The sequence below is a fragment of the Equus przewalskii genome, chromosome 30, assembly GCF_037783145.1.
Source record: "Equus przewalskii isolate Varuska chromosome 30, EquPr2, whole genome shotgun sequence".
NCBI classification, from domain to species: domain Eukaryota; kingdom Metazoa; phylum Chordata; class Mammalia; order Perissodactyla; family Equidae; genus Equus; species Equus przewalskii.
Window position 1 is genome coordinate 28,102,706 of NC_091860.1, and position 24,510 is coordinate 28,127,215.

General features: G+C 39.3%; 1 protein-coding gene across 3 annotated transcripts; it reads left to right on the forward strand.

The window, feature by feature from the left end:
• The first annotated feature begins 71 nt into the window (after positions 1-71).
• On the forward strand, positions 72-16,038 carry LOC103556096 (aldo-keto reductase family 1 member C23-like protein). 3 transcript variants are annotated; one of them, XM_008528226.2, is made up of 10 exons: positions 72-932; positions 2,030-2,159; positions 3,942-4,109; positions 5,251-5,367; positions 6,645-6,722; positions 7,172-7,294; positions 10,051-10,160; positions 11,072-11,237; positions 14,003-14,085; positions 15,780-16,038. In XM_008528226.2, the coding sequence occupies exons 2-10, from the start codon at positions 2,076-2,078 to the stop codon at positions 15,820-15,822; spliced, it is 972 nt and encodes a 323-aa protein (XP_008526448.1). In that variant the 5' UTR covers positions 72-932; positions 2,030-2,075; the 3' UTR covers positions 15,823-16,038. The 3 variants fall into 3 exon arrangements, with proteins under 3 accessions (XP_008526448.1, XP_070458060.1, XP_008526591.1); XM_070601959.1 differs by having other exon boundaries at positions 495-577; XM_008528369.2 differs by having other exon boundaries at positions 545-932; positions 2,034-2,159.
• Positions 16,039-24,510: the final 8,472 nt, after the last annotated feature.

The following is a 24,510-nucleotide window of genomic DNA, read 5'->3' on the forward strand; positions in this document are numbered from 1 at the left end:
ATGTCTTACATCCAGTTTAGGGAGTGTTTGTTCATTATTTCTTCAAATAATCTCCGTGCCATTCTCTCTCTCTTCTTTTGGGGCTCTGATAATGCATATATTAGTCCTCTAGATGGTGTCCTACAACTCCTTTAGGGTCTGTTCACATTTCCCTATTTTTTTCTTTCTGTTCCTTAGGCTCCATAATTTCCATATATTTTTTGATATTATCATTTTATTAATATATGCTTTACCTGATTTCCGTTGGTTTATTTTCAAATGTTTGCTTTAGCAATTTTGGCATGTATAAGACAGTTGTCTTCAAACACTTTTGTCTATTAAAGCCCAAGGCCTATGTTTTTTCAGGAACAGTTTCAGCAAATTTATTTTCCTTTGTGGTTGATAATGGTTTTGTTTTTTGTGTGTGTTTAATTGTGCATTTGAAAAAACTGCCACTACTCCTACTCCTCTCAGATTTTTTCTCTGTCCTGACAATCTTTCACTTATTAGCTTGGCATGCTTCTAGACTTGGGATAAACCAAACATGAAAGCTGAAGGTGTATTCACCACTTTCATGAGCATGCATCGTGCCTGGCCGGTATGTGGATTTTTTAATTCCTCTGAATACATGGCTGGTTTTTGAACGTACTAATATCCCAAGCTTCTCCTCAGAGCTTTATATGGTCTATTCTGCATCTTCAATCTTAATCTCTTGCCCGTGGCACCTATGTTCTTATAGTCTCCCTGCAGTTGTAATGAGCCCATCCAGCTGCTTTTCAGTTCAAGCTTAGAGCTAGGCAATACATACAGCAGTCTTTCAGACAGCCTCCACATAGCTTAGAACATTGCAAGTAAGATCTTTTATGATCACCCAATTTGAGAGAGGTAACTGGGAAAGGCAGGTCCCTCTTACAGATCAAACCTACAGTGTGCCAGGCAAGAGGAGGGCAAAGGTGAGTAAAAATATGATGAAATTTTCTACCACTTTGAATCTGTCTTTCTCCTAACTGAGTGTTCAGTTTGTTGCTGTAGACCTTTGTTTGACTGTTTTCATGAGCTCTTATAAGGTTATTTTGGCCGGTTTATGGTTGTTTCCTTCTGTTTCCACGGGAGAACTCAGAGCTTCCTAGTCCATCATTTGGCTGAAATCACTCTATTTGTTCAATTTTCAATGGCTTCATAAAGTTCCATTGTACCAATGCATCATAATTTCCCTAACTCTTCCAAAGTTTATTGTAATTTAAGTTGTTTAAATTTTTTTCTTTCGTGAATGTGATTAGATAATAAATTTTATAAAATATTCATCAGGTTTTTTTTGGCAGTGAATCATGATAGTTTCCTAAGTGTTATGTAACAGGATAAACGACGTAATAAACACCCTAAGATTCTGTTTTCTTGCTGCAAATCGTATCCAAAAACTCTGGTAATCATAATTCCATAATGTTTTTGGCACACTTTTCAGGATTGCATCCTTCTTAGGACTGGATATTCTTCTTATAAAGCAAATAAAAGAAAGAAATATTTTGATGAGAAAACAAAAAGGCAGTTTCTTTCAATTTAAATTTTTGATCCTTTCTCGAAGGTCATCTTTTTGAAAAATGCTCATTAATCATTCCTCTAAATTGTGTGTGTGTGTACGTGTGTTTGTGTGTGTGTATGGTGTAAAATACTTAATTGTTTCAAATGATGTATGATCAACAAGTGGCTTCATCATGGCCAAAACAAAAAACGGAGTGGTATCTGGGGATTTCTAGTCTAACACATGGTCAATAATTGTTCAGCAAATCACTTGTAATAATTTACTAATGTATATGGATCTTGATAAAAATATATACTTGTACTGAGTAAAAAATTAATGATTTCTTTATCACTATATAATAATTCATTAAGTTTACACTTTAATAAAAACCAGAGAAACAAGTTAACTGTTTTCACTTCTATTTCACTCCATGGACAACTGCTTTAACCTTGCTCCTCCTACCATACATTGACTAACAATTGGACTGTGGACTTGCGTGTTACCTTCCTGTTATACATATGATCTGCGAAGGCAGAAGAATAGAAGAGAGTCTGCTTAGACAGAGGAGCAACAGGCAATGGATCCCAAGGGTTGGTGTGAGAAACTAAATGATGGCCACGTGATTCCCGTACTGGGATTTGGCACCTATGCACCAGAAGAGGTAAAAATAGTTGTTTGGGGTTGAGGGTTCCAAACAAAATAGACTTGGCATAAGTGGAAGCCAACCTTGGTTGTCAAGTCATTGAGTTCTTGTGTGACTCCTGGAGGCTCACTTGGTTTTGTAACCAGGCTAGAACCATTCCTTATGAAAAGAGATAACATAGTCAGTGTTCGCTCTGCATCAGGGCCTGAACGTGTGGTCACCTACAGATTATTCTGGGTTTTCCTCCAGTTTCTATCTATCTCCCAGATTGGCAAAAGAGGTGAAACTCAGCAGTCAAGAACACTGACTGTTGGCTGCTTTGCTTTGAAGGTGATTGCAAGTGAGTGGTTTCTCTGTGTATTTCTGCAACTCAAGAAATCTTCCCTCCCACCAGGAATACATTATCCAGAGACATATTGTGATAAAAATTCCTGAAGAAGAGGTGAATGACAAATTATGTGGCAGAGTTGCTGTTCTGCTGTGGGGTAGCCTGCCAAGTGCTGAGCAACAAATAATCCACCTAGAGTTTCCCTCACACTTCTGCTACTTTTGGGAATTTATCACAAATGGAAAATATAATATCATTTGAGGGAATATGCTACAGTCTTCCAAGGCAAGGTTTCAATTCTTTGTTCTAGTTAACGTAATTTTGATTGAAGCAATAGTTAGAGTTGGGCCTTGTACATAAGGGGCACAAAGTAGACAAAACTCGAGACTGAAAGCCAGAAGCTTACCTTCCAATTTTGTCTTTAGACTATTTAGTTGTATGACAAGCGACTAGATCTTAAACTTTAAGTCTCAGTTTCTCATCTATAAAATGGAAGATAATATTCAAAGGAACATTTTGGAGACAGATTGCAGGACTTCTTTACTTTGTAGTACAAAGTGGAATGAAGGGGAGAGAAGGGTCAAGGCTATCCCAGAAGCTCCAGCTTCAGTAAACTTCTGAATGCCTGTGCACCTAAGGAAGGAGCATGACACGCAGAGGACAGTTAGACCAACTATCTAGTTTCTTGCAATGTCATTGAAAAGAGAAAGCTTCTGAAATACTTAAAGAGAAATGGAATATTTTTCAGCCTAAAAATGGGGATATGTTGGTCAAAGGGTACAAACTTTCAGTTATAAGACGAATAAATTCTGGGGAACTAATATACAGCATGGTGACTATAGTTAATAATAATATACTATATTCTTGAGATTTTCTAAGAGATGAGATCTTAAGTGTTCTCACCAGACACAAAAAAGTTAACTAGGAGGTGTGATGGATATGTTAATTAGCTTAATTGTGGTAATCATTTCACAATGTGTATGCGTATGAGAACATCACGATGTATACCTTTTTATTTTCATACAATTTTTATTTACCATGTTCTGTCTGACTATACTGATAGAGGACTCTTCGAATCTATCACATTGTTTCTTGAGACTTTGTTTCATATGCCTTTTCCTTTTGTTGACTGAGCTTAACAACCAAGCATAATTTAAATCATATCCATGACTGCAACTCTGTGCTGAGTCCTGTGAGTCCTTTCCATAAATCACTGAAACTGTGGGAGTTCATGGAAACCATCGGGCTAGTGACCAACCAGTGATTACCTTGGATTTTAGAAGTTCCTAAGATGCCCAACTTTTATTACTTACCGGGAAAGACCAAGGCAAACTGCAATGTGTTCATCACCACACGTGCAGAAGTAACCTAAGACACTAGGAAATGTTTACTCTTAGGAAGTCCAAACTTTATGCCTTAGCTTTCTCTCAATCATGTGGATATACAACTACTACCTTTGGTTGTTCCTCTAGGTTCCTAAGAGCAGAACTGTTGAGGTCACCAAACTAGCTATAGATGCTGGGTTCCGCCATATTGATTCTGCTTATTCATACAATAATGAAAAGGAGGTTGGACAGGCCATCCGAAGCAAAATTGAAGATGGCACTGTGAAGAGAGAAGACATATTCTACACTTCAAAGGTGCTGTGTTTGTGGTTTTTGTTGAATGCTCATGTGTGAAGGTGATTGTGTTGAGGTGACAAATATGTTACTGGACCAGTAGTTGTTTGGCGAATTGTGCCTATTCATACAACTTTTTTCGCATATATTCATGTGTTAGCTCTAATGTCGAAAAAAGATGATGGCTTTCTCATGATTGTTCTGTTCAAATTTTATGATTTTAAAGTCACTGTACTTTTCAGAGCCCTAGATCATATCATTGTGATTTAACATGGACTACTGAATGAGACAGAACAGTGATCAGCCTATGGCTTTCCTCATCATCTGATGACTTAATAAAATTTCTTAACATTCCGTATTATCAGTTCTCACCTTCATCTGTAAGAGAAAGCATTATAAGAGGAGCTCACTGTATTAAACAAGATATAGCTAAAGTAATTTGAACTGTATCCAGCCCCTATTAATATGTTCATAGCCCTTTTCCCCTACAGTTATCTAAACAAAATGGATACTAAGAATTTCCCATTGGATTGAATGTTTGATAGAATGAGGCAGTGTTTGTCAATGGCTTTGTAAACTCCATCAAACAGAATTCAGAAAATGGGCACGGTTATTATTTGATAACACTTCTTATCTGAGTCATTTCATTTTGTTGTCAGTGGGTGTGCTGATGATAAATGCAAACAAATAATAGAGTTTCTATGGGTAAGTAAGGTCAAAAGTGAACCCAAGGGGGCTGGCCCCGGGGTCAAGTGGTTAAGTTTGTGTGCTCCACTTCGGCGGCCCAGGGTTTCACCGGTTTGGATCTTGGGAGCAGACATGGAATGGCCATGCTGAGTCAGCGTCCTAGATAGCACAATCAGAGGCACTCACAACAAGAACACACAACTATGTAGCGGGGGGGCTTTGGGAAAGAAAAAGAAAAGAAGATTGGCAACAGTTGTTAGCTCAGGTGGCAATCTTTAAAAAAAAAAGTTAAAAAAATAAAACAGCATGCATTAATTAAAAAAAAATGAAAGGGAACCAAGAAAGAAAAAAGTATTTGTCCTCTGTTATCATCAGTTTCCAAAGTAGAAAAATGTCTAACTTTTAGGTGAAACAATAAAAACAAAACTGACTAAAATATTAACCCAACACAACTTCCATTCTTTAACCTCTGCAGCTTTGGCTGACTTTCCTTCAACCCGAGTTGGTCCGGCCAGCATTGGAAAAATCTCTGACAAATCTTCAACTGGACTATGTTGACCTCTATATCATTCATTTTCCAATAGCGCTGAAGGTGGGCAATTCGTGCAGTGACACCTATTCCACTTCTTCTGTCAGAATGTTGATCAGTTTGCATGGATGGTTAAGATATCTCTTGGAAGAATGCAGGAATTATTACACTAGAGAAGAATCCTCAAAATAATAATTCCTGGTTAGCATTTTACTGACCTTTTTTGAATCCCTAAATTCTTTTCCATGCCTCAAAGAGAAAACAGTTCAATAATCTCAAATTGTTTGTCTCAAAAACTTGAGGAAATAAAAATAGGCATGTTCAAATGCAGTCCTGATTAGAGTGGCGATGTCACAAACACAGTTTCATGCAGCTGTGATGAGCGATGAAACTATGTTACACTTGGGCATAATGAGTTGATCTCCTCTCTCACCATTTAAAGTTGAAAGCAAATTTGATGGTACTCCCTCTGGGTGAGTCTAAAACTAGCAGCCTTCATAGGGACTTGCAATACCTTACCTACACCATTGGCTATTTCCCCAGTGGAATTTTGGTAAATAGACTTCACTTAGCCATCAAGGACTACATTATGTAGAATTCTTGATGTTAAATTATAGAAAGATACTCAAGCTATCCTATGCAAAAGAATTTATTAGACTATGTAAATTGGATGTCAAAGCCATGGATAAATTTAAGGACTTGGAATAGCCTTCAGAAATATCTCCTCTTCTCTATCTCGTAACTTTGCCTTACTATTGGTTAGCTTTATTTATCTCAACATTTTCCACTGGTGACAAATATAGACTTGGGGCAATTCAAGCATGATGGTCATTAACACTTGAGAGCATCTGTGGATCCTCTGGCATCCATATTATTCCTGAAGAGAAACTTGAATGACTCTATTTGGTTCATGTGTCTTCCCTTAGACTATCAGATGTTCAGAAGGATAAGGAAAACTCATTATAGCCTGGATGAAGAGTGGGAGTTATTCCGGAAATGTCGTGTGTAACTTACTGTTATCCAAGTGCAAGGGAGGCCTTTTGCAAGATTAAAATATAGGGGACTGACAAAGGTAACATAAGTCCTTGTGAGTTCTCATTAGGGCCTATGAACATAGTATTTGTTCAAACACGTGACAGTGTAAGAGAATAGAGGAAGCCTGTCTCCTAAAGACATTCCTTACAACTCCATATGCAAGTCATTTTGCAAGTATTAGTATCTAGAATGTTGCACCACCTAACTGAAGGAGGTTTAGTGTCCTGGCCCTAGATGTACCTGGCAGTGTGCTAAATGTGAAAAAATTATTGTGTGATATCACTAAAATGACTGCTTCTATTCAGCCAGGGGAAGAACTTTTTCCAGAAGATGAACATGGAAAATTAATATTTGACACAGTGGATCTCTGTGCCACATGGGAGGTGAGTGCTTGGAGGAGGGAAAACGGAGGAGGAGGCCAGGAGAGGGGGAATCTGGTTCATTTCTTCCACTTATGAGAATTGGCTCTGCGTCTTCACATTCAGCCATTCATAAACTTTAAAAGAGCTGGTATGCTGTGGTAGTGTGCAGGAAATCATTACTGAAATGATTATAGTGAGGAGTAGGGCAGAATAATTTGGGTCAATGAGGATAAGCATCTCTTCAACATGTAATAGTCTGTCACATTTTTCCAAGAAGACAATAATTCTTATTCTTGCTGTCACTACCTTCCTCCTTATTTAGTTTACTATCTTGCCTTTTCTTGGTAATCATGCCTATTTGCTTCATTGTCATTTCTTGACAGTTGTTCCTTTTAACAAATTCTCCTTGCATTTATTCTTGATCTATAGCTCTTTGAACAAATGACCCGTCACCATCTCTTCTTCCCCAGGCCATGGAGAAGTGTAAGGATGCAGGATTGGCCAAGTCCATTGGGGTGTCCAACTTTAACCGTAGGCAGCTGGAGATGATCCTGAACAAGCCAGGGCTCAAGTACAAGCCTGTCTGCAACCAGGTGAGTACACTTGGCCTCCTCACCTTTCTGTTCTTCATCTCCTTCTTGCACTATTGCCAGATGTCTATTTGGCTTCCCCTGCTATTATTCATCTTATCCCTACTGAACAGAAGATTCTAGAGAGTAGTAGAGTTTCTATCTACTAGGGTGTGAATAGAACCCATAACTGTATCTCTGTTTTCTAAAGTCTTAGTGAAAAAAGTGACCAGACCTTAATGATAAATTGCGCATACAAATTTACAGAAGGTAAAGGAGGTGACAGATGGCTGGAATATCTACCAGACCTCACATGGAAGGTGACATTTCCCTGGGCTGTAAGGGATGTCCAGAGATGGGATTGGTGAAAGTGATTTGGAGAGAACTGTTTACAGGAAGGAAGGCCATGCAAACATGGAATGGACAGTAAGTAAGGAAAGAGTGAAAATAAGATGAGGTAGGTGTTAGGGGTTTTTGTGGGATTTCAAGGCCTGAATGCGTCCTCTTGGAGTCTTTTAATAGGAAGCATGGATACAAAAAAAATTAACTGGAGAGTATGAAAGTCATCCAGGCTAGAGGGATGAAGTTACTGGTTTACTGGATGCTAATGGTGGACAAAATCAACACTCAGGAACATTTAGAAGGAACATAGAGCCAACTCATTGATTTACTCATTCTTAGTTTGGTTCTCCTCAACAATTTCTACCCTCAAATTAACTGTTTAGACACAGTGTTCTGTGTCTGACTCTGTGCTCTTACTTTGTTTAAATCTGTTCCTATTTTATTGTGGAAAGAACTCTTAACATGAGATCCACCTACTTAACAAATCTTTATGTATACAATGCAATAAAAGTTAGTTAACTGTTGGGACAATGTTGTACAGCAGATCTCGAGAACTTAGTCGTCTTGCATAGAGACTTCATGCCCACAGTTAGCAACTCCCGATTTCTCCCTCCTCCCAGGTCATGGCAACCACCATTCTGATCTCTGACTCTAAAAGTTTGACTATTTTAGATTCCTCATGTAACTGGTATCATGTAGTACTTTTACATCTATGAGTGTCTTATTTACCATTAAGTACTCAACGTGCAACTTGGAGTTAAGGAGGAAAAGTCTTCGACTAGAAATTGTAGTTTAAAAAGTTGTAAGTGATCACTTATATAGTGATACAGCCCCATGATTTTGATTTACAAATCTCAAAAATTTTCATGTGATTCTAGCATTAGTTTTACTCTCAATTTTTATTATGAAAATTTTCAGATATTCAGAAAAGTTAAGAGTATGGTAGAGGATATCCATGTTTTCCTTTCTATATCAGCAATTTTTCACGTTTTGCCACTTTACCAAATATATATATATATGTGGATATATCTGCCTAAGTATGTGCAATATTTTTGAGACCTTCAAAGTAAGCTGTAGACATGACAGTTCACCCCTAGAGACCTCGGAAAGCATATGATCTAATATCCAATCTATATTCAAGCGTCCCTCTGGTTTTCCCAATGTCTTTTATAGATCTTCTTTTTAATCAGGAGCCAACTGTGGGCCACGTATTACTTTGACCCATGTTTCCTAAGCTCTCTTACCTTCAAATGGTCACTCAATCCTTTTTATTTACATTGATGTCTAGATAGCTTTTCATCAAATATTCTGTATTTAACTCATTGTTATCTTGTGATATTGCATAACTTGTTTCTCTCTTCCCAGTTTCTGTAAATTAGAAGTTAGATGTGAATGCCTTATTACATTAAGATTAAATTTTTTTTGGCAAGAAAATGTCATCTGCATGCTGTGTCCCTCAAATCGCACTCTAGGAGAAGCCCATCATGACAAGTTGTTATCTCACCACTGAGAGAGGTGTTAGTTTTGTTCTCTTGGTTAAACTAGTGGTAGCCAGGTCTTTTCTTGGTAGATGTATATTTTCCCCTTTGAAATTACCCAGCAGTCTGTTGGGTGATGATTTTAGTCAGGAAGTCACATGGCCCCCAAATTTTCACATAAAGGTTGAGTATCCATCAATGATTTTACCCTGATTTAGTTATTTAATTGGCATTTGCAAATAATTATTTCCAATTTTAAACATTCTACTTAATTTTCCCACCTGGCAATTTATTGTAAAAAGAAAATTCCCTCCTCACGTCAGGATAAAATACAATTATTCCTATAAGGCAGGGTAAAAGCTTTTAATTTCTTCCTTTTAATTATCAATGTTCCCAAAAAGCAGTTATGTAACAATCACCTACAGTGAGAACAAAGATTTTTGTTCTCACTCTCATCACTATGACTCGTGGAGTTTTATTTACTCCATGAGTTATAATTTCTTTTACTCCTTAATCTCTTTGATTCTCAAATCTATACAACTGTCACCAGTGGGATCCCCAGCAAACTGGTTCCTTTGTCCATTAGACATCCCATCATGAATCTCTGAGTAGTTTCTTCTTTTCTGGCACAATTTGGTGTCCAAGGCTCAAATAGTACTTTTTTTGTCCCAGATCTGAAATTGACCATGTCTCCTTACAGAGTATGATGGTATTGAATAACCAAGATATGCTCCATTCAGTACCCTGTCCTCAAAAACTTAATTTTCTTTTTTTTCCACCCTTTTATAGAACAGAGGTATAATTTTTTAAATAAATCATTACTTGATGTTCATATTTCCAGTTTAAATTGAATATTACACAGCTGTTTATTCAGCTCTTTTTTTCTTTTGAAGCTTTCTCTTTCATAGTAATACTACCATTTCATATAATCTGACACTTTTCTCTCTTGGCATTCTACAGGTGGAATGTCATCCTTATCTCAACCAGAGCAAACTGCTGGATTTCTGCAAGTCAAAAGATATTGTCCTAGTTGCCTACGGTGCTTTGGGGACTCAACGTCTAAAAAGATGGTAAAGAAGGCAATGAGGAGTTTACCTAAAATGACATTTTTGATGCAATATTTTTGATCATACCATACTCAGTTTTCTGGAATTAACTCTCAACAAGTTTGTGGGAGAGAGGGGAGGAACAAAAGAAATGCTTCTCCTTTATCATCCCATCACCCAACCAATGGTTTTACAGTATATGTGTCTTATTGTAGATTAATCAATAATAAATGTCTGCATTACAATGTATAATAATCCAAAAATTGAGACAAAAGACATAAGCTTAAGTCATGATTTAGATATGTTTTAACTAATTAACACCTTTCTAGTAATATACTCTCTAAGCCTCACTTACCTTATGTCTGAAATCAGGATAAAATGTCTTAATTCCCAGGTTTATCATAACAACAAAAACTACAATCTGAAACATTTTTGTAAACTTCTATAGAAATATTGCACACTATAAGTAATGATAAAATCAGTAGTTCTCATTTTGGGTCTACTCAATTTTTATCAACATCTTAGAAAGTTAAAAAATATCCCAGTATTTTCCTTCTTTTTTTCCTTTCGTACTCTTTTCCTTTCTTTGGGGCTATACTCAGAGAAGAAAAACAGTCACTGAGAAGGAGAAGAGAAAAAGACCCATGAGTTTGGAAGTATTAGTCTCAACTCAAGCATGGATCAGAAAGTCCTGGAGGGCTTTGTAAACACAGATTGCTAGGTGCCACACCTGAGTTTCTGAACCAGGTGGTCTTTGGTGAAGCCATGGAATTTGCCTTCCTAACAGGATCCCAGATGATACTGATACTACTGGTCTAGGGACCACCTTTTGAGAAGCACTGGTCTAGAGAGGGCCTACTTCGTCTGCGTGGGAAGCCTCCTAACAAACTGAATACTCAGCCTCAGGTCTTCAGCATCTCTGCATTTTCTTCCAGGCTTGCCCCAAACTCCCCAGTCCTCTTGGAGGATCCAGTCCTTTGTGCCATGGCAAAAAAGTACAAGCGAACTCCAGCACTGATTGCCCTTCGCTACCTGCTACAGCGTGGGGTGGTGGTCCTGGCCAAGAGTTACAATGAGAAGCGGATCAAAGAGAACATGCAGGTGATGAGTGATGCTGTGGGCATAGGCCTCCTAAATTATATCCTTCATATGTGTTCTTCTTTGTAAGGCTCTCAAGACATATTCGATCCCAGTTGAGTTACCTGTTATTTCCCACTCATGTGTGCCTTATGTGTATTCCGACCAGTTTTCTCCTGCTGTGGCAACATGAGAGGCAGCATGGCTGGATGGAATCCAGATTGGACAGAAAACAGATTTTAGTTCCAGTATGAATTCTGAAATGTGCTCTGTAGCCCTGTGCAAGTAAATTTCATTTCCTTCATTTTAAAATTAGGGAATTGAGAGAAAGATGGGCACAGATGTTAACTCAGGACCAGTCTTCCTCAGCACAAAAGAGGAGGATTGGCAGCAGATGTTAGCTCAGGGCTAATCTTCCTCAAAAAGTAAATAAATAAAATAAAATAAAATGAAGAGATTGTATTACATGGTTTTCTTAGTCCATTTGGGTTGCTATAGAGAAATATCAGTCTAGGTGGCTGATGAACAGCAGAAATTTATTTCTCACAGTTCTAGAGGCTGGAAGTCTGAGATCTAGGTGCCAACATGGTCATATGAGGCCTCTTTTCTGGGTTGCAGAATTCACATTGTATCCTAGCATGATAGGAGAGGCAAGGGAGCTCTCTCAAGTCTCTTTTATGAGGGCATGAATCTCAGGGTTCTACTATAATGACCTGATCACCACTCAAGGGCCCCACTGTCTAATACCATCACAGTGAAGGTAATGTTTCCAATATATGAATTTGGGGGGGCATGCAAACATCCAAAGTTTAGCAACGATCTGTCTCCAAATTACTGTGGTTTTAGTTTGCACTTCCTTGAATACTAACGTAGTTTCCTTTTCATGTATTTAATACCCTTGTTTCCAATTTTATGAAGTGTTGAATTCTTTGTACATTTTTATTAAGTTATCTGTTTTTTTATTTACTTTAGAGAGACCATTAGTAAACCATTAGCTGTAGCTGTATAACAAGCTATCTCCAGTGTAGAGGTTTACTACAGAAGCCATTTATTTAGCTCATGATTCCGTGGTTTGACATTTAATCTGGGATCAGCTAAGCAGTGCTATTCTTGGCTGTGCTGTCTCATGTATCTTCGGTTAAATGCAGAAGAAACAAGCAGCTCTGCTTTAGGTGGTTGATTTGACTGTTGTCAGAGGTGCATAAACCCTGTTCCATATAATTTTTCAAATAGTTGACTAGACCATAGCCAACTAGCCTGTTCTTAATCTCATCACAGTGGCATGATCCCAAGGCAGTGGGTTGATACTTGCAAAGCCTTTTCATGTCTAGGCTCAGAATGAGCTCACTGCTGCTTCTAGCAAATTTTCTTACCAGTGCAAGTTACAAGCTAGGCAGGACTCAAGGGGTAGAGAATCTTGCAAAAGTGTTTTTGTCTTTCCATTCAAATTTGGGTCTCTAAAACACCTGAATTGATTTTTAATATGATGTGAAAATAGACCCAATTATGTATATGATTAAATGGAAATCCAAATGGCCATATTCTCCCACAGATTTTCACTATCCTATCTGTCATATATCAAATGTCCCTCAGTCCATTTCTGGACTCTCTCTTCTATTAAACTACTTACTTTTTGGTACTAATTATAGTGGAAAATAATTCTTGCTTTCCAGAATGGTAAATTTTTTTTTCATTCCTTTTTCTTTTGTAATCATGTCCTGGCTATTCTTGACTAGTTGTTCTTTTATGTAAAATTAAAATGTGCTATTACTTATCAACTTCCACAAAAAGTAAAAGTGTAAATCTTTGGTTCATATTGCATTGAAACTGTAGAAGAATTCAGAGAAAACAGACTTCTTTATAATATTGAGATTTCCCATCTATGATTACGATATGAATTTTTAATCATTTCGGTATTCTTTATACATTTTTAATAAATTTTTGTGCCTTTATCCACAAAGGCATTTACATAATCCTTCTATTAGATATTTTCATAGATTACTAGTAATTTTAATATCCTTTTGATAACCTTTTATTAACTTTTTATTTTGAGGATTTTCAAATGAGAAGAAAAGTTGAAAGAATAATGCAATTAATGTGTAACTTAGATTCATCACTTGTGAAATTGTTGACATTGTGCCAGCTATCTATCTATATCTATTTATATATCTTCTTTATCTATCTCTATCTTGGAATGTTACTTTGGGTTTATGGATTTATTTGGTTCAACATTTTAGCCATTACTGACATACTTTATGATGCTTAAAGTGTCCACATTTAGACAGTAACATCCTCTTCAAGCCAGTTACTGTCTTTTGAACATGACATCATTAATATTTGGACAATTATTGGTTTAAATTATCCTGAAAAATTTTTTCCACATTCTAACTGTTCATTGATTAGATATAGAACTCCACCTGTATTCCCAAATTACTATATTATGTTGTGTATTTTTACAGTTTACCTCTGAATTCTTTTGGATCTTCCAAGTACATGACCTTATATCTTTGGGTAATGTCAGCTTTGTTCCCTCAGGTCCTTTAAAGATCTCCTTTTTGTCTGTAGCTTTGTGCAGGTTCAATATATTATATCTAGCGAAGAACTTATATTTAATTTTCCTGATATTTTTTACCACTTGAGTATTTTGCTTGATGTCTTTAAAAACTTTTGGAAACTTCTAAGACATTTTGATAATTGCCTCTGCACCATTCAGTCTTATTTGCTTGGGTTTTCCAGATTGGCAACTATGCAATCTAAAAGTTTTAAAAATTCTTCTACTTTTGTGATAGGTTTTTGAATTCCAGTTGACATCAGAGGACATGAAAGACCTAGATGGCTTAAACCGAAATCATCGATTTCTTCCTTTACAAATGTAAGTGACTTTGGTAAATGTGCTTGCCTCAATTTATTTTCTGATAATGAGTGTACAATGATGGTTAAAAGTTACCTCCATACCAGGAAGAAAGAGACCAGTTTAAGTCAAGGATGAGACAGGAGTTTTCTAGAATCTCATCCCAGACTCACTCCAGAGCTTTGTTTACTGACACAACCACAGGGTGAGTGGGCCAGGGCCAGCTTGGACTTACACACATACGTCCTGCTCTCATCACTCCATGGAACTTTCCAAGAATCTTAATATCATTGCTGAATCCACATCTTCCACATAGGCCACCCATTTCTACAAGAATCCGATGGGCATACACTGTAGATATCACTAGTGCAGCTTAATTCAATGTTTCCAAAGAGTGTTTATCATCTTCTTCTCCCAGCTTCTCAGTTCTTTATCAGATTAAAGTCTTCTCCATCAAACTTGTGATCAACAGCAGAAATGCCCGTGCCCTCCCCCCCCCCCCCCCCCCGCCCACCATGGAATCTTCATGAGATCCTGCCAAGTGTATGGCCTTCATAAGTTTCCAAATCTCTCTCTTCCTTTGCATTGCATGTTTGTCCAGGACCCAAGTACTGCATTTCCTTCCAAAAAGGCTGTCATTCTTGGGTCCATAGGAGTTCTTGGTTTAGATTTTCTGAAATATGGTGATGTTAAGACAGAGGACAAAGTTTTCAAGAAGAGAAATATAAACCAAAAGAAGAATGTGGAGTCAAAAGCACCATTGTTGGAGAGATTATAGCCTCTAAAAGATCTTTACTATTCCTTCATGCTCTAAGGTTCTGGAATTTTGAGAATAAAGCTTCGTTGTAATTGAGGGAAAAGGAGGGATACACATTCCTGCTGCATGGGAGAATTTTAATTCATAATAGTGACAAATGTGATAAAGTGTGGAACAAGATAGCATGATAGCAAGTTGTGAATACTCAAATGTTTATAGATATAGTATTCTCCTTGCTAATATAGAGACAAGTGAAGAATAAGGTAGGGAAATAATGCAGAGAGAAAGAGACGGATAATCATTCCGTAATTTTTACAGGTAATTATATATTTTATTAATAAGCAATCATTTCTCTATCACTTTCTACTTTGAGTATTTACTGAAACGAGATCTCCTTATTGTACAATAAGATCCTTGGGGATGGGACCCAATTTTTACATGACATTCTTTCCATTTCTAAATCTAACTAGATATGCTGTATGGGGTGGACAGTTCATAAATAATTAATAAATTTTAAAAATATAGGTGAAATTTCATTCAGTAACCTGTATCACCCAAAGTATTGATTTGTGCTGAGCATGTAGCTGAACATCTCCTGTTCAAAACAAGGCAGAATCAGTCTCTTCTTCCCCTGAGGATTCGAGATGAGAAAGGGTGGTCTATCTCATTGCTTTTTTGACAGATGTAGGTAGGGAGAGAAATATATGTGAATATTTGACTTTGTGTTCTGTATATTCAGTTCTGGGAAGAGAATATGATTTCAATGATTTAATTTTTCTCACTATTTTTTTATTGTTATCAAGTTATGTTTGTGAAAGAAAGAAAGGCAAGCTTCACAACCAGTCAGGAAATAAAATGTTTGACTTAACCCTAATGACAGTTCCGTAGAAATCACTTCTCTACCACCCTATAAACAGAGTCATTGACCCCATGTATGCATTGTTCTTTCTCATTTTAGTGCTGTTGACCACCCGGAGTATCCATTTGCTGATGAATATTAACATGGAAGCCTTTGTCCTGAATTCTACCAAAAACCCTGATTGCAGATAATGACACAAGAAAGGTCTCAGATGTTGGTGATCAGACACATCTGCATGGGTTCCATCCATGCTGCTTAGCAACTCATACTCAGCTAGACTTAAGTCTATAGGTTAGGAAGGAAAGGTACTGCATTTTTGTCATCTTCTGCAAAAAATTAAAGACTTTTTTTACCTAAAGACTCTTACGCACTCCAGTCTCTGTTTTTTATATTTTCTGACTCATTAGAACCAAAAACCGATTTGCCTAGATATGGGGTAGGAGGGAGATGAAATACAATAGCAGAAATTTTATAGACATTTGTGGAGTGAGGTGGGTAGAGTTTTTAGCCTCTAGAGAAGTAATAATTGGCAGGTATTTGTCAATCAGTGTTCCTTTAGTCCTTTGGGGAACAAGAGGACACACTGCATGTGGTCTGGAAGATGAGGCACATATAAAAGGATGACCAACAATGCATAGGCTCTCTTCCAGCATCACAGGGCATCAGAACTCCAGGAAATCCAAGAATGAGGTTTCCCTGCAGCAGGGTTGTCCAGGAGGTGGGAGGGGAACCAGCCTGGAAGGATGGTTAGGACTCAGATATACAGAAGATTTGGGAGGAGAAAGTTTAACACATAACTATTTGGAAAACTTTGGAAAATGCATCTTTGCTACTTCTCTCCTGAAGATAAAAAGAAACTTTCCACAGTATTTTACCAAAGGGCCAGAGCTGAGAGTCAGGACTAGACTGCCACATGTGCCTAAGGAACAGTGATGAGCTTGCTGAGGTGTAGTTAGACAGGAATTCAAAGACATAACTGACAGATCAAATTACCCTGAACATAAACTCCATGTTTATCAAATTTTATCAGGTTCCAAAAAATATTAATTTGATATATTGATAGTGAACCTGAAGCAAATTTGCTCACCTGTTGTGCAGCAAGCCAATCTCTGACACCGGGTGCAATGGAAGAAAATAGGAATTTTATTATTTCACAGCACTGAGCAAGGAGAAAGGGCAGCTAACCCTGAAATCCCAAACTCCCTGAAAAGCTAAAAGGGAGGGTTTTTATTTGGGGTTTTAGGTTGGGGAGGGGGAGCATATGACCTTGCTGGTCAGAGCTTTCCCACCAGCCTATCTTTGGCCTTGAGACCACTTGCAGAGAGGAGGAAGCCAGTGACCTTGCTGGTCAGCAGCTTTCCCACCAGCGTGTATCTCCTTGGCAGGGAGGAGATAAAGAATCCAGGCGCTTGTCCTTGGCAGTGTTTGTCTCCATGGAGGATAGTGGATTCTGGAGCCAGGAAGCCAGGGAGTAAGCAGGGAATAAGTATTTGGGTTTTAACCCCATATATGCTGGGTTTAATGTAGGGAAACTGATATCAGGGTTGGTATCAATATTTGATCCTTGTAAATGAGTCATACACAAAGTAAGGCACACAACACAAAATACTCCTAAGCATTACATATTTTCTGTAAAGCCTATATAAAGAAGCAAATACATTTAGTAATTCCAATTCCTTGAAGTTTTCCAATGCCATTTGAAAATGTATGGATGCAAAATAGCACAATGCTTACAACATTTATTAACTTTTAGGAACATCTTTTATAAAAATATATACCTTTATTTTCTATATTTTTTTTTTTAAGGAAGGTTATCCTTGAGCTAACATCTGCGGTCAATCCTTCTCTTTTTACTGAGGAAGACTGGTCCTGAGAAACATCTATGTCCGTCTTCCTCTATTTTGTGTGGGATGCCTGCCACAGCCTGGCTTGCCAAGTGGTATGGAGGTCTGCACCTGGGATCCAGGCTGGTGAACCCCTGGCTGCCAAAGCAGAATGTGAGAACTTAACCCTTGCTCCACAGGGCCAGCCTCTATTTTCTATATTTTTTAATGGTACAAACTTGGTCATGTAATCATAGAGAACTAAATTTTTATCAGATCACTTTGTTAAAATATGGGACAATCATGGACCAAACAGGGACAATCAAAGAACCTTGAGAGTAAGAGTTGTTCAGAACCTGGTACACTTTCTAACACCTATAGCTGCAAATATTGCTTGCTCTCATGACCACATCCATCTGTCATAACCAACGCACCTTCTACAGCCATGTTCTTCAGCTGGGACCTAACCAACAAGCTGTGCAACCCACAGTCTTTCCTAAAATGATTCTTCCTTCTAATTAGAGAAGACCATCTATGTTCTCAGATTTTAGTTCACATTTGAATGACTGTAGTATAACTTTCTGTTGTTCGTTCTGTTGTTAAAGAACGAATCTATAATTATTGGGAGTGAATCCTTTCGATAGGCTGCAATTATACCTCTTTTATTCTTCATAATTTCTCCTTGGACTTTTTTTTAGTCAACATATTCAAATTCTTCGTAGAGACTCACTCCTCTGGAAAGATTAGTGTATATGACAAAGGTAGCCAAGTAAACACCCTTGACATGCTTCAGGCAGGAAAATGATAAGGAGAAGATGCAAATGCTGAAGAATCTATATTGTCTAATTCAGAACTGTTCACAAATGAGGGCCAAATTTTAATAATATTGAAAAGCTAGCAGTGATGCTACCACACAGAATGGAGCTCACAGGTGAGCAATGCCGTCCTACCCCTGTCTAGCTCATCCATGACCAGAATGGAGTTGAATCGACAGCTGTCCATTTCGCCCTCCCAAGATGCCCCTGAAGAGATGCCCCTACCTGTGTTTTCACTTATTTATAGGCAGCTGCTAATGGTCTTGCAACATGGCCTGAAATATAGAAAAGGTTTAATTTTTTATTACAAAGGAAACTGTTTTGAACAGCACACATTTGGCAGGCATTGCTAGGTTTTCTCTGCCCTTTTGAGTGACCCAGGTCTCAGCTGTCACCTAGGCCTGCACAACAGAGGCTCCATTGATGCCACAGGAGACAACCTATAAAAATCTCAAGCAGCTGCACTGGCTAGCCTCAAGTCTCAGAGTCAAAAATGCACCACCTCAGTACATCAATTCTGGCCATCTGGGCTCATAGTGTCACTGACTAATTGCCCCAGGAACTCAAGGGTGGATTGGGAAGCATTTAACTGTTTAAGAAATGCAATCACCACCCACCCTCAACCAGACCAAGCCTCACTACAAGAGTGATGCCTGTGACCTTTGCCTCATTATTAATGCTAAGATTGCCTCTCTAGAAGGACCCTAGGCCTTATTTCCATAAACTACTTTGTACATGGAAGCATGTTTTCCAATTGAGTCTGGGCAAGGGAATATACACCTCTCCCTCTTGACTATTAATGCCTCAATTGAAATAAAAGGGCCCTACGTTCTGGTGTTCTAGGATTTCCATGACTTTGAAAATGATTCTGCATGGCTACCTATGTGTTGCAAATATACCTTACTATGTGTGACAACTACTTCTGCTGGAGAGTCTGATTTTAACTCACAAGGAGGTGAACCCACTTTTGTTCAGTAAGAATACGACTCACGGCCATACTGGTATCCAGGCTCTGCCTTGGGAGTGTCTCTGGACAAAACAGCCATCCATAACTGTGTCCCTTGTAACCAAAGTAAGCCCTGGAAACTTGCTCAGTAGGGAGATCTTCCCTGTGGCCAATTACTTCCCTCCAGATGGCAAATCTATCATATTGCTCCACCACCCTTCTCTGGTGCCACGTGAGCATATCACGTGGCGATATGCTCTTACATGGTAGATATGCCCTTACATAGTAGACACACAGAAGGGTAATGCTCAACTAATGAACAGGGCCAGTGTGGACTCCGCAATACAGGCATTAGTCTAAGTTGGTACATTTAATCACAGACTCTGGTCAAGGCTCCCACCTGACTTCCCAGCCTGTGCAACCATGGGTATTTGAACAAAGCATACAATGGAATTTTCACTCTCCTATTGCCCTCAGCAGCCCATTTAACTAAAAGACATAATGGCCTCTTTAATGAATTGCTATGTAAGTTACAATCTGGCAATGGTCCCCTTAAATGGGTCTCTGTCCTACCTTCGGATTTGATCCTATTACGTTCGAGATTGGTGGGCCTTAAAAAACCCCATAACAACTTTCATAAGCTGTCACATCTCCTCTTATGAATTTTCAAGAGGAGGTAAAAGGATTCAGTGTGCACTAAGAGTCTACTTTTATATTTACTTCCTCAGCCACTTCCCCCTTCTTGTTTGATTTCCTAACCATCTGTCCTCCCATGAGTGCTGAGGGCAGGGCACATCTTATGACACAGTGACAATAGAATGCGCTGAGGGAGCCCTGATGGCCCTGCTATGAAAAAGCCCTCAAGAAAAGCCTATCTCTTCTCCATGCTCCAAAAGTTTTGCCAGAGTTTGCAGGATGTAAAGGCTAGTTAACAAATGCTAATGTCCTCTCTGCTCCCTTGCAGGAAATAGAAATAATTGCCCCAGGGCTGACTTCAGGACCACTGAGGACCACTAAAAGAGAAGATGACAAACTCCACTTAGTGAACACCAGCCATACTTGAAAATGACGAGGGAAGAAATTCCTGTGATTTTGGTGGAGGCCCAGAACCACACACAGATAGTCAGGGGGCCACACTTCTATAAGCACAGAGAGAAAAGACCCATACATCCACAACCATACCACTCTCCCCTGGTAAGGGTACAGCTCTCTGAGAGAACAGTGACAAAATGAACAAGAAACAAATCTATCAAAGGCAACTTGAGCCCTCATGCTGGCTGGTTGTGTCTGTCTAGATACTTGGCTAGTTCATGACACAGGCCCAAATACTTCGGCCAGTCAATTGTTACAAGCTGCTGGACAATCAAACATGCCCCTAGAACAATTGGACATTTTCAAATTGGAAATATATTGAGTCTCTCCTAAACTTCTCAGACTTGCTTGCCACTGCGTATGGTTTGTCCAAGGCCCAAGTGAGCACAAAGTTCACACGCCAGATGAACAACCTGGAGACCCCTCAGGTAGAATGATTCACAAGGCTGTTATTAGAGCAGACCACATTTTACCTGAGGTGAGTCCACCTGCACTCTTATTGACCCATACCCAGATTGCCCAAGGCACCTGTCGTAACTTACCTGGGGAAAGCTGGGTTATTTGCCAACCGTTCTGCTGTCCCAGTTACACTGGCTTTCCAATGTGCTTCCAGTAAATGAGCTGTGTGGTCAGGCTCAGAAAACATTGCACAAGAAGGTCAGGCCTTTGCCAACCTTTGATATCTCACTGATATTTGCAAGTCCAGTTCCTGAGCCCAACAATGCCAGCAGGTCCCCCAGATTGTCGAGGCCAATTTTAATCTTAGAGAGCCTAAACTTAGGAACCCCACACCACCTGAGAAGATAGCCACTTGGGAAGGCTATCCCAGGCCCAAACACACAATGTCGCCCCAGCCAAAGGACTTGACACTGGATCTGATGGCCTCTCAGACCCTTCCATTCCCTGGGGAACCCACACAGGGTCTCCGTGAGACTACAACCAAACACCTCTGAGTGACCAACTTTACACAGAGTGCTACTTTAAACCCTGGACTCTGCTGACATGACTGACTTTCCGACATCGCTGCTTGTTGGCCCTGGGACAATGCTTGCTCAAGGACACCTGCACCACTGTGAGTCCTGCCCCTCGTGACTGGGACTCTGACAAAACTCACGCCTACCTTCTTTGGGTTAAAGTGCAGTGATTACATAGTACTCTTAAAACAAAGTTGCCCACCAACATTACCACTCTTTCTAGCCTCCACGGCTCCCTACAGAAGTACTCTCCCTCTTTATACTCCCAAGAATTATGGGAGACTTTCTTTGGCGACAAACCATACCACCAGGAGGCTTCCACAAATACCCCCTTTCTCTCTAGCACTAGAGAATAGCAGTCCAAACCAAGGCCTCCGCAGGCACTTTTTGTGTCTCTTACATCAGAGAATATCTTTCCTTTCATGTGTCCTCTACTAACACCCAAATCATGTCTTAGATGATAAATTATCCATTGTCGCATGCAGCCTCCACCAATACCCTCTCTTTTATACTAGAGAATAATTATCCCTACACGAGGCCTTCCCCATAACCCACACTCCCTTTTACACTCTAGAATACCCATCCAAGAACCAGGCCTTGTCTAACACCCACTATGTCACTTACACTAGAGATTCATTGTCCAGACATGAGACCTCCAATAATACGCACTCTCTCTAGTACAGAAGATAGTATCTATCACAACACGAGGCTTCCACTGACATCCACCCTCTCAATTACACTAGAGGATACCCACGCCAGATGTAGGCCCCACTAATAACCACTCTATTACCAGAGAATGCCTATGTCATCACATGGACACCAGTGACACCCTGTCTCTCTCCTACGCATCCCTAATCTTCCATGCCACATTGTACTGCTCGAGCTCCTACCTTATCCTTACCAATGTGTTCTTCCCTAAAGTCACATCAACGCTACCAACATACATGTCCATCTTGCTCAGATCACAACTAGGCCTTTAAACAAATTCATCTGTTGGACTTGCCCTGATCACTGTCTTTACCAAACCACCACACATTCACCTACCCAGCTGATGTCTAGATCAGCGATTACATATGTGAATATCAACACCACAGTCAATGCCCATCTGCCCTCCACCATGCATTCCTCTCACCCCATGCAGGCTTCCACTAATTGCTTACAGCAATCCTCCCTAGGGGTGAAGTGCAAGGTTCCTCCAGAGGACAAGACCAATTATGCACAGTCTGTGTCTGTGCTACCCCATCTACTGTTCTCCCCCTCAACTCTTGACTAACATATTACCTACTTCACTTTATGTCACCCTCTCTTACAGATCATTCCAGTGATAGGTCTATCGAGTATGCAGTGGAACTGATACCTCTGCTTCTCCCGCTTCATAGCACATCTATTTTGTGATCTCCTTCCCCATAGATCAGCTATCAATCACTTGCTTCCCTATCACTGTGGGATGTCCTGTTCTCATTAAGGACACTTCTACTCTGCCTGCATCCTGCTGTTAATATCACTTGTGAGCCCTTTCTATCCCAGGTATACTCCTTGGTGTGGAAGCATTGCCCATTCCCAAGAGGACTGACAGAGCAGGCAAACTTATAGAGGCCAAATGGCAATGTCTCAGGGTTTAATCTCTCAAATGACACAGACACCACAAGACCTCGGCCTCTTAAATCAGGTAACTTCTCTCTCAGAACCTGTACATATAGGAATTATCTTGTTCTGTGAACACATTTCATTTTACTTTTCTCCCCAAAGCCCCACTACATAGCTGTATATCCTAGTTGTAGGTCCTTCTAGTTCTTCTATGTGGAATGTCACCAGAGTATGGCTGGATGAGCGATGTGTATGTCCACACTCAGGATTGGAACCAGCAAACCCCAGGCCACAAAAGTGGAGCACACGAACTTAACCACTTGGCCACAGCGCTGGCCCCTGAACACATTCCTTCACAATAGGAAAACAGGAAGGATGGGAGAAGGAGTAGCTGAAAGATAGGGAACCAAAATGCTGAAAGGGAAGGTGGGGTGACATTCAAGGAAGTTTTGACAAAGTCACAAGATACAGAGCACTAGGTCCTATCTTGTGAAAGAATCACTTAATAAAGGCTTTGACAGTGGTTTTAGTGTGTCTAATGCATTGTTATGTCTGGAAAGGAATGGTATTTGCAATTGGTTATCCTAAGTTTCATATCTATCAGATTAATCTTACTCCACCAATCAAAACATGGAAATTAATTTTTGTTGAATAGCTAAAAATTGGCTAATTTTTTAATAATTCATGTCTCTGAAAAAGTTTGTGCTGAAATTACAAATTTAACATCACCAATGAAACAAACTGTAAGGAAACATGAGAAAGCAATGATTGTAAAGTACATTACTATACCGACACTTAAACTTGTTTCCAAAGACATTATTTCTTCAATATTTCTAGTTCAGTTTTAACTATATAGGTATATGGCTACCTATTTTAATGTTTTCCTGGGATTTCAATACTCTTATCAGATCTGAAAGTAAAATTATACTTTCAAAGATAAGCCCAAATATTGTACAGTGTGATCTCAGGGAAATAGCAGACTAGGAAGTGCCAGGAATCCATCTCTCCTCCTAGATACAAGTGTGTGGGTAGAATCTGTCTGAAGTAATGATTTTTGAACTGTGGAGTCTCTGAAAGCTTGCCACATCCAGGGAAAAGCTTGTCTGGTAAAGCACAGTTATTATGAGTATGGAAATCAGAGATTTTGGTGCGGCTTGCTGGAGCCAGGGTGGGCAATAAAGAACTTCTCTTCCACATATCAGTGTTCCGTGTTTTGATTATGGGTTGTTTCTTCTGATTGCTGGGTCAAGCAGAGGCTACTGCCATTGGCTCATACCCCACTGGCTAAAGTGGCTTTCAACGGTTTAAAGGAGCCATCCTTGCTTTTGGGCGTATTCAAACACACTGTTATCGGGGACATGAACTTGCAGTAAGGGCTCGTGTCAGTTTAGGGCCCTTGAAGCCCACTTAGCCACACAAAATGGATGATGAGGCAGCAATATTGTGGGGTAATTTAGCTAAACTCTCAACAAAGTCATATATCAAAAACCCAGATACAATATCATACTCAATGTTAAAAGACTGAAAGCATTCCCCCTAAAAACACAAGACAGAGTGCTCTTTTTTCACCACTGCTATTCAAACTGTACTAGA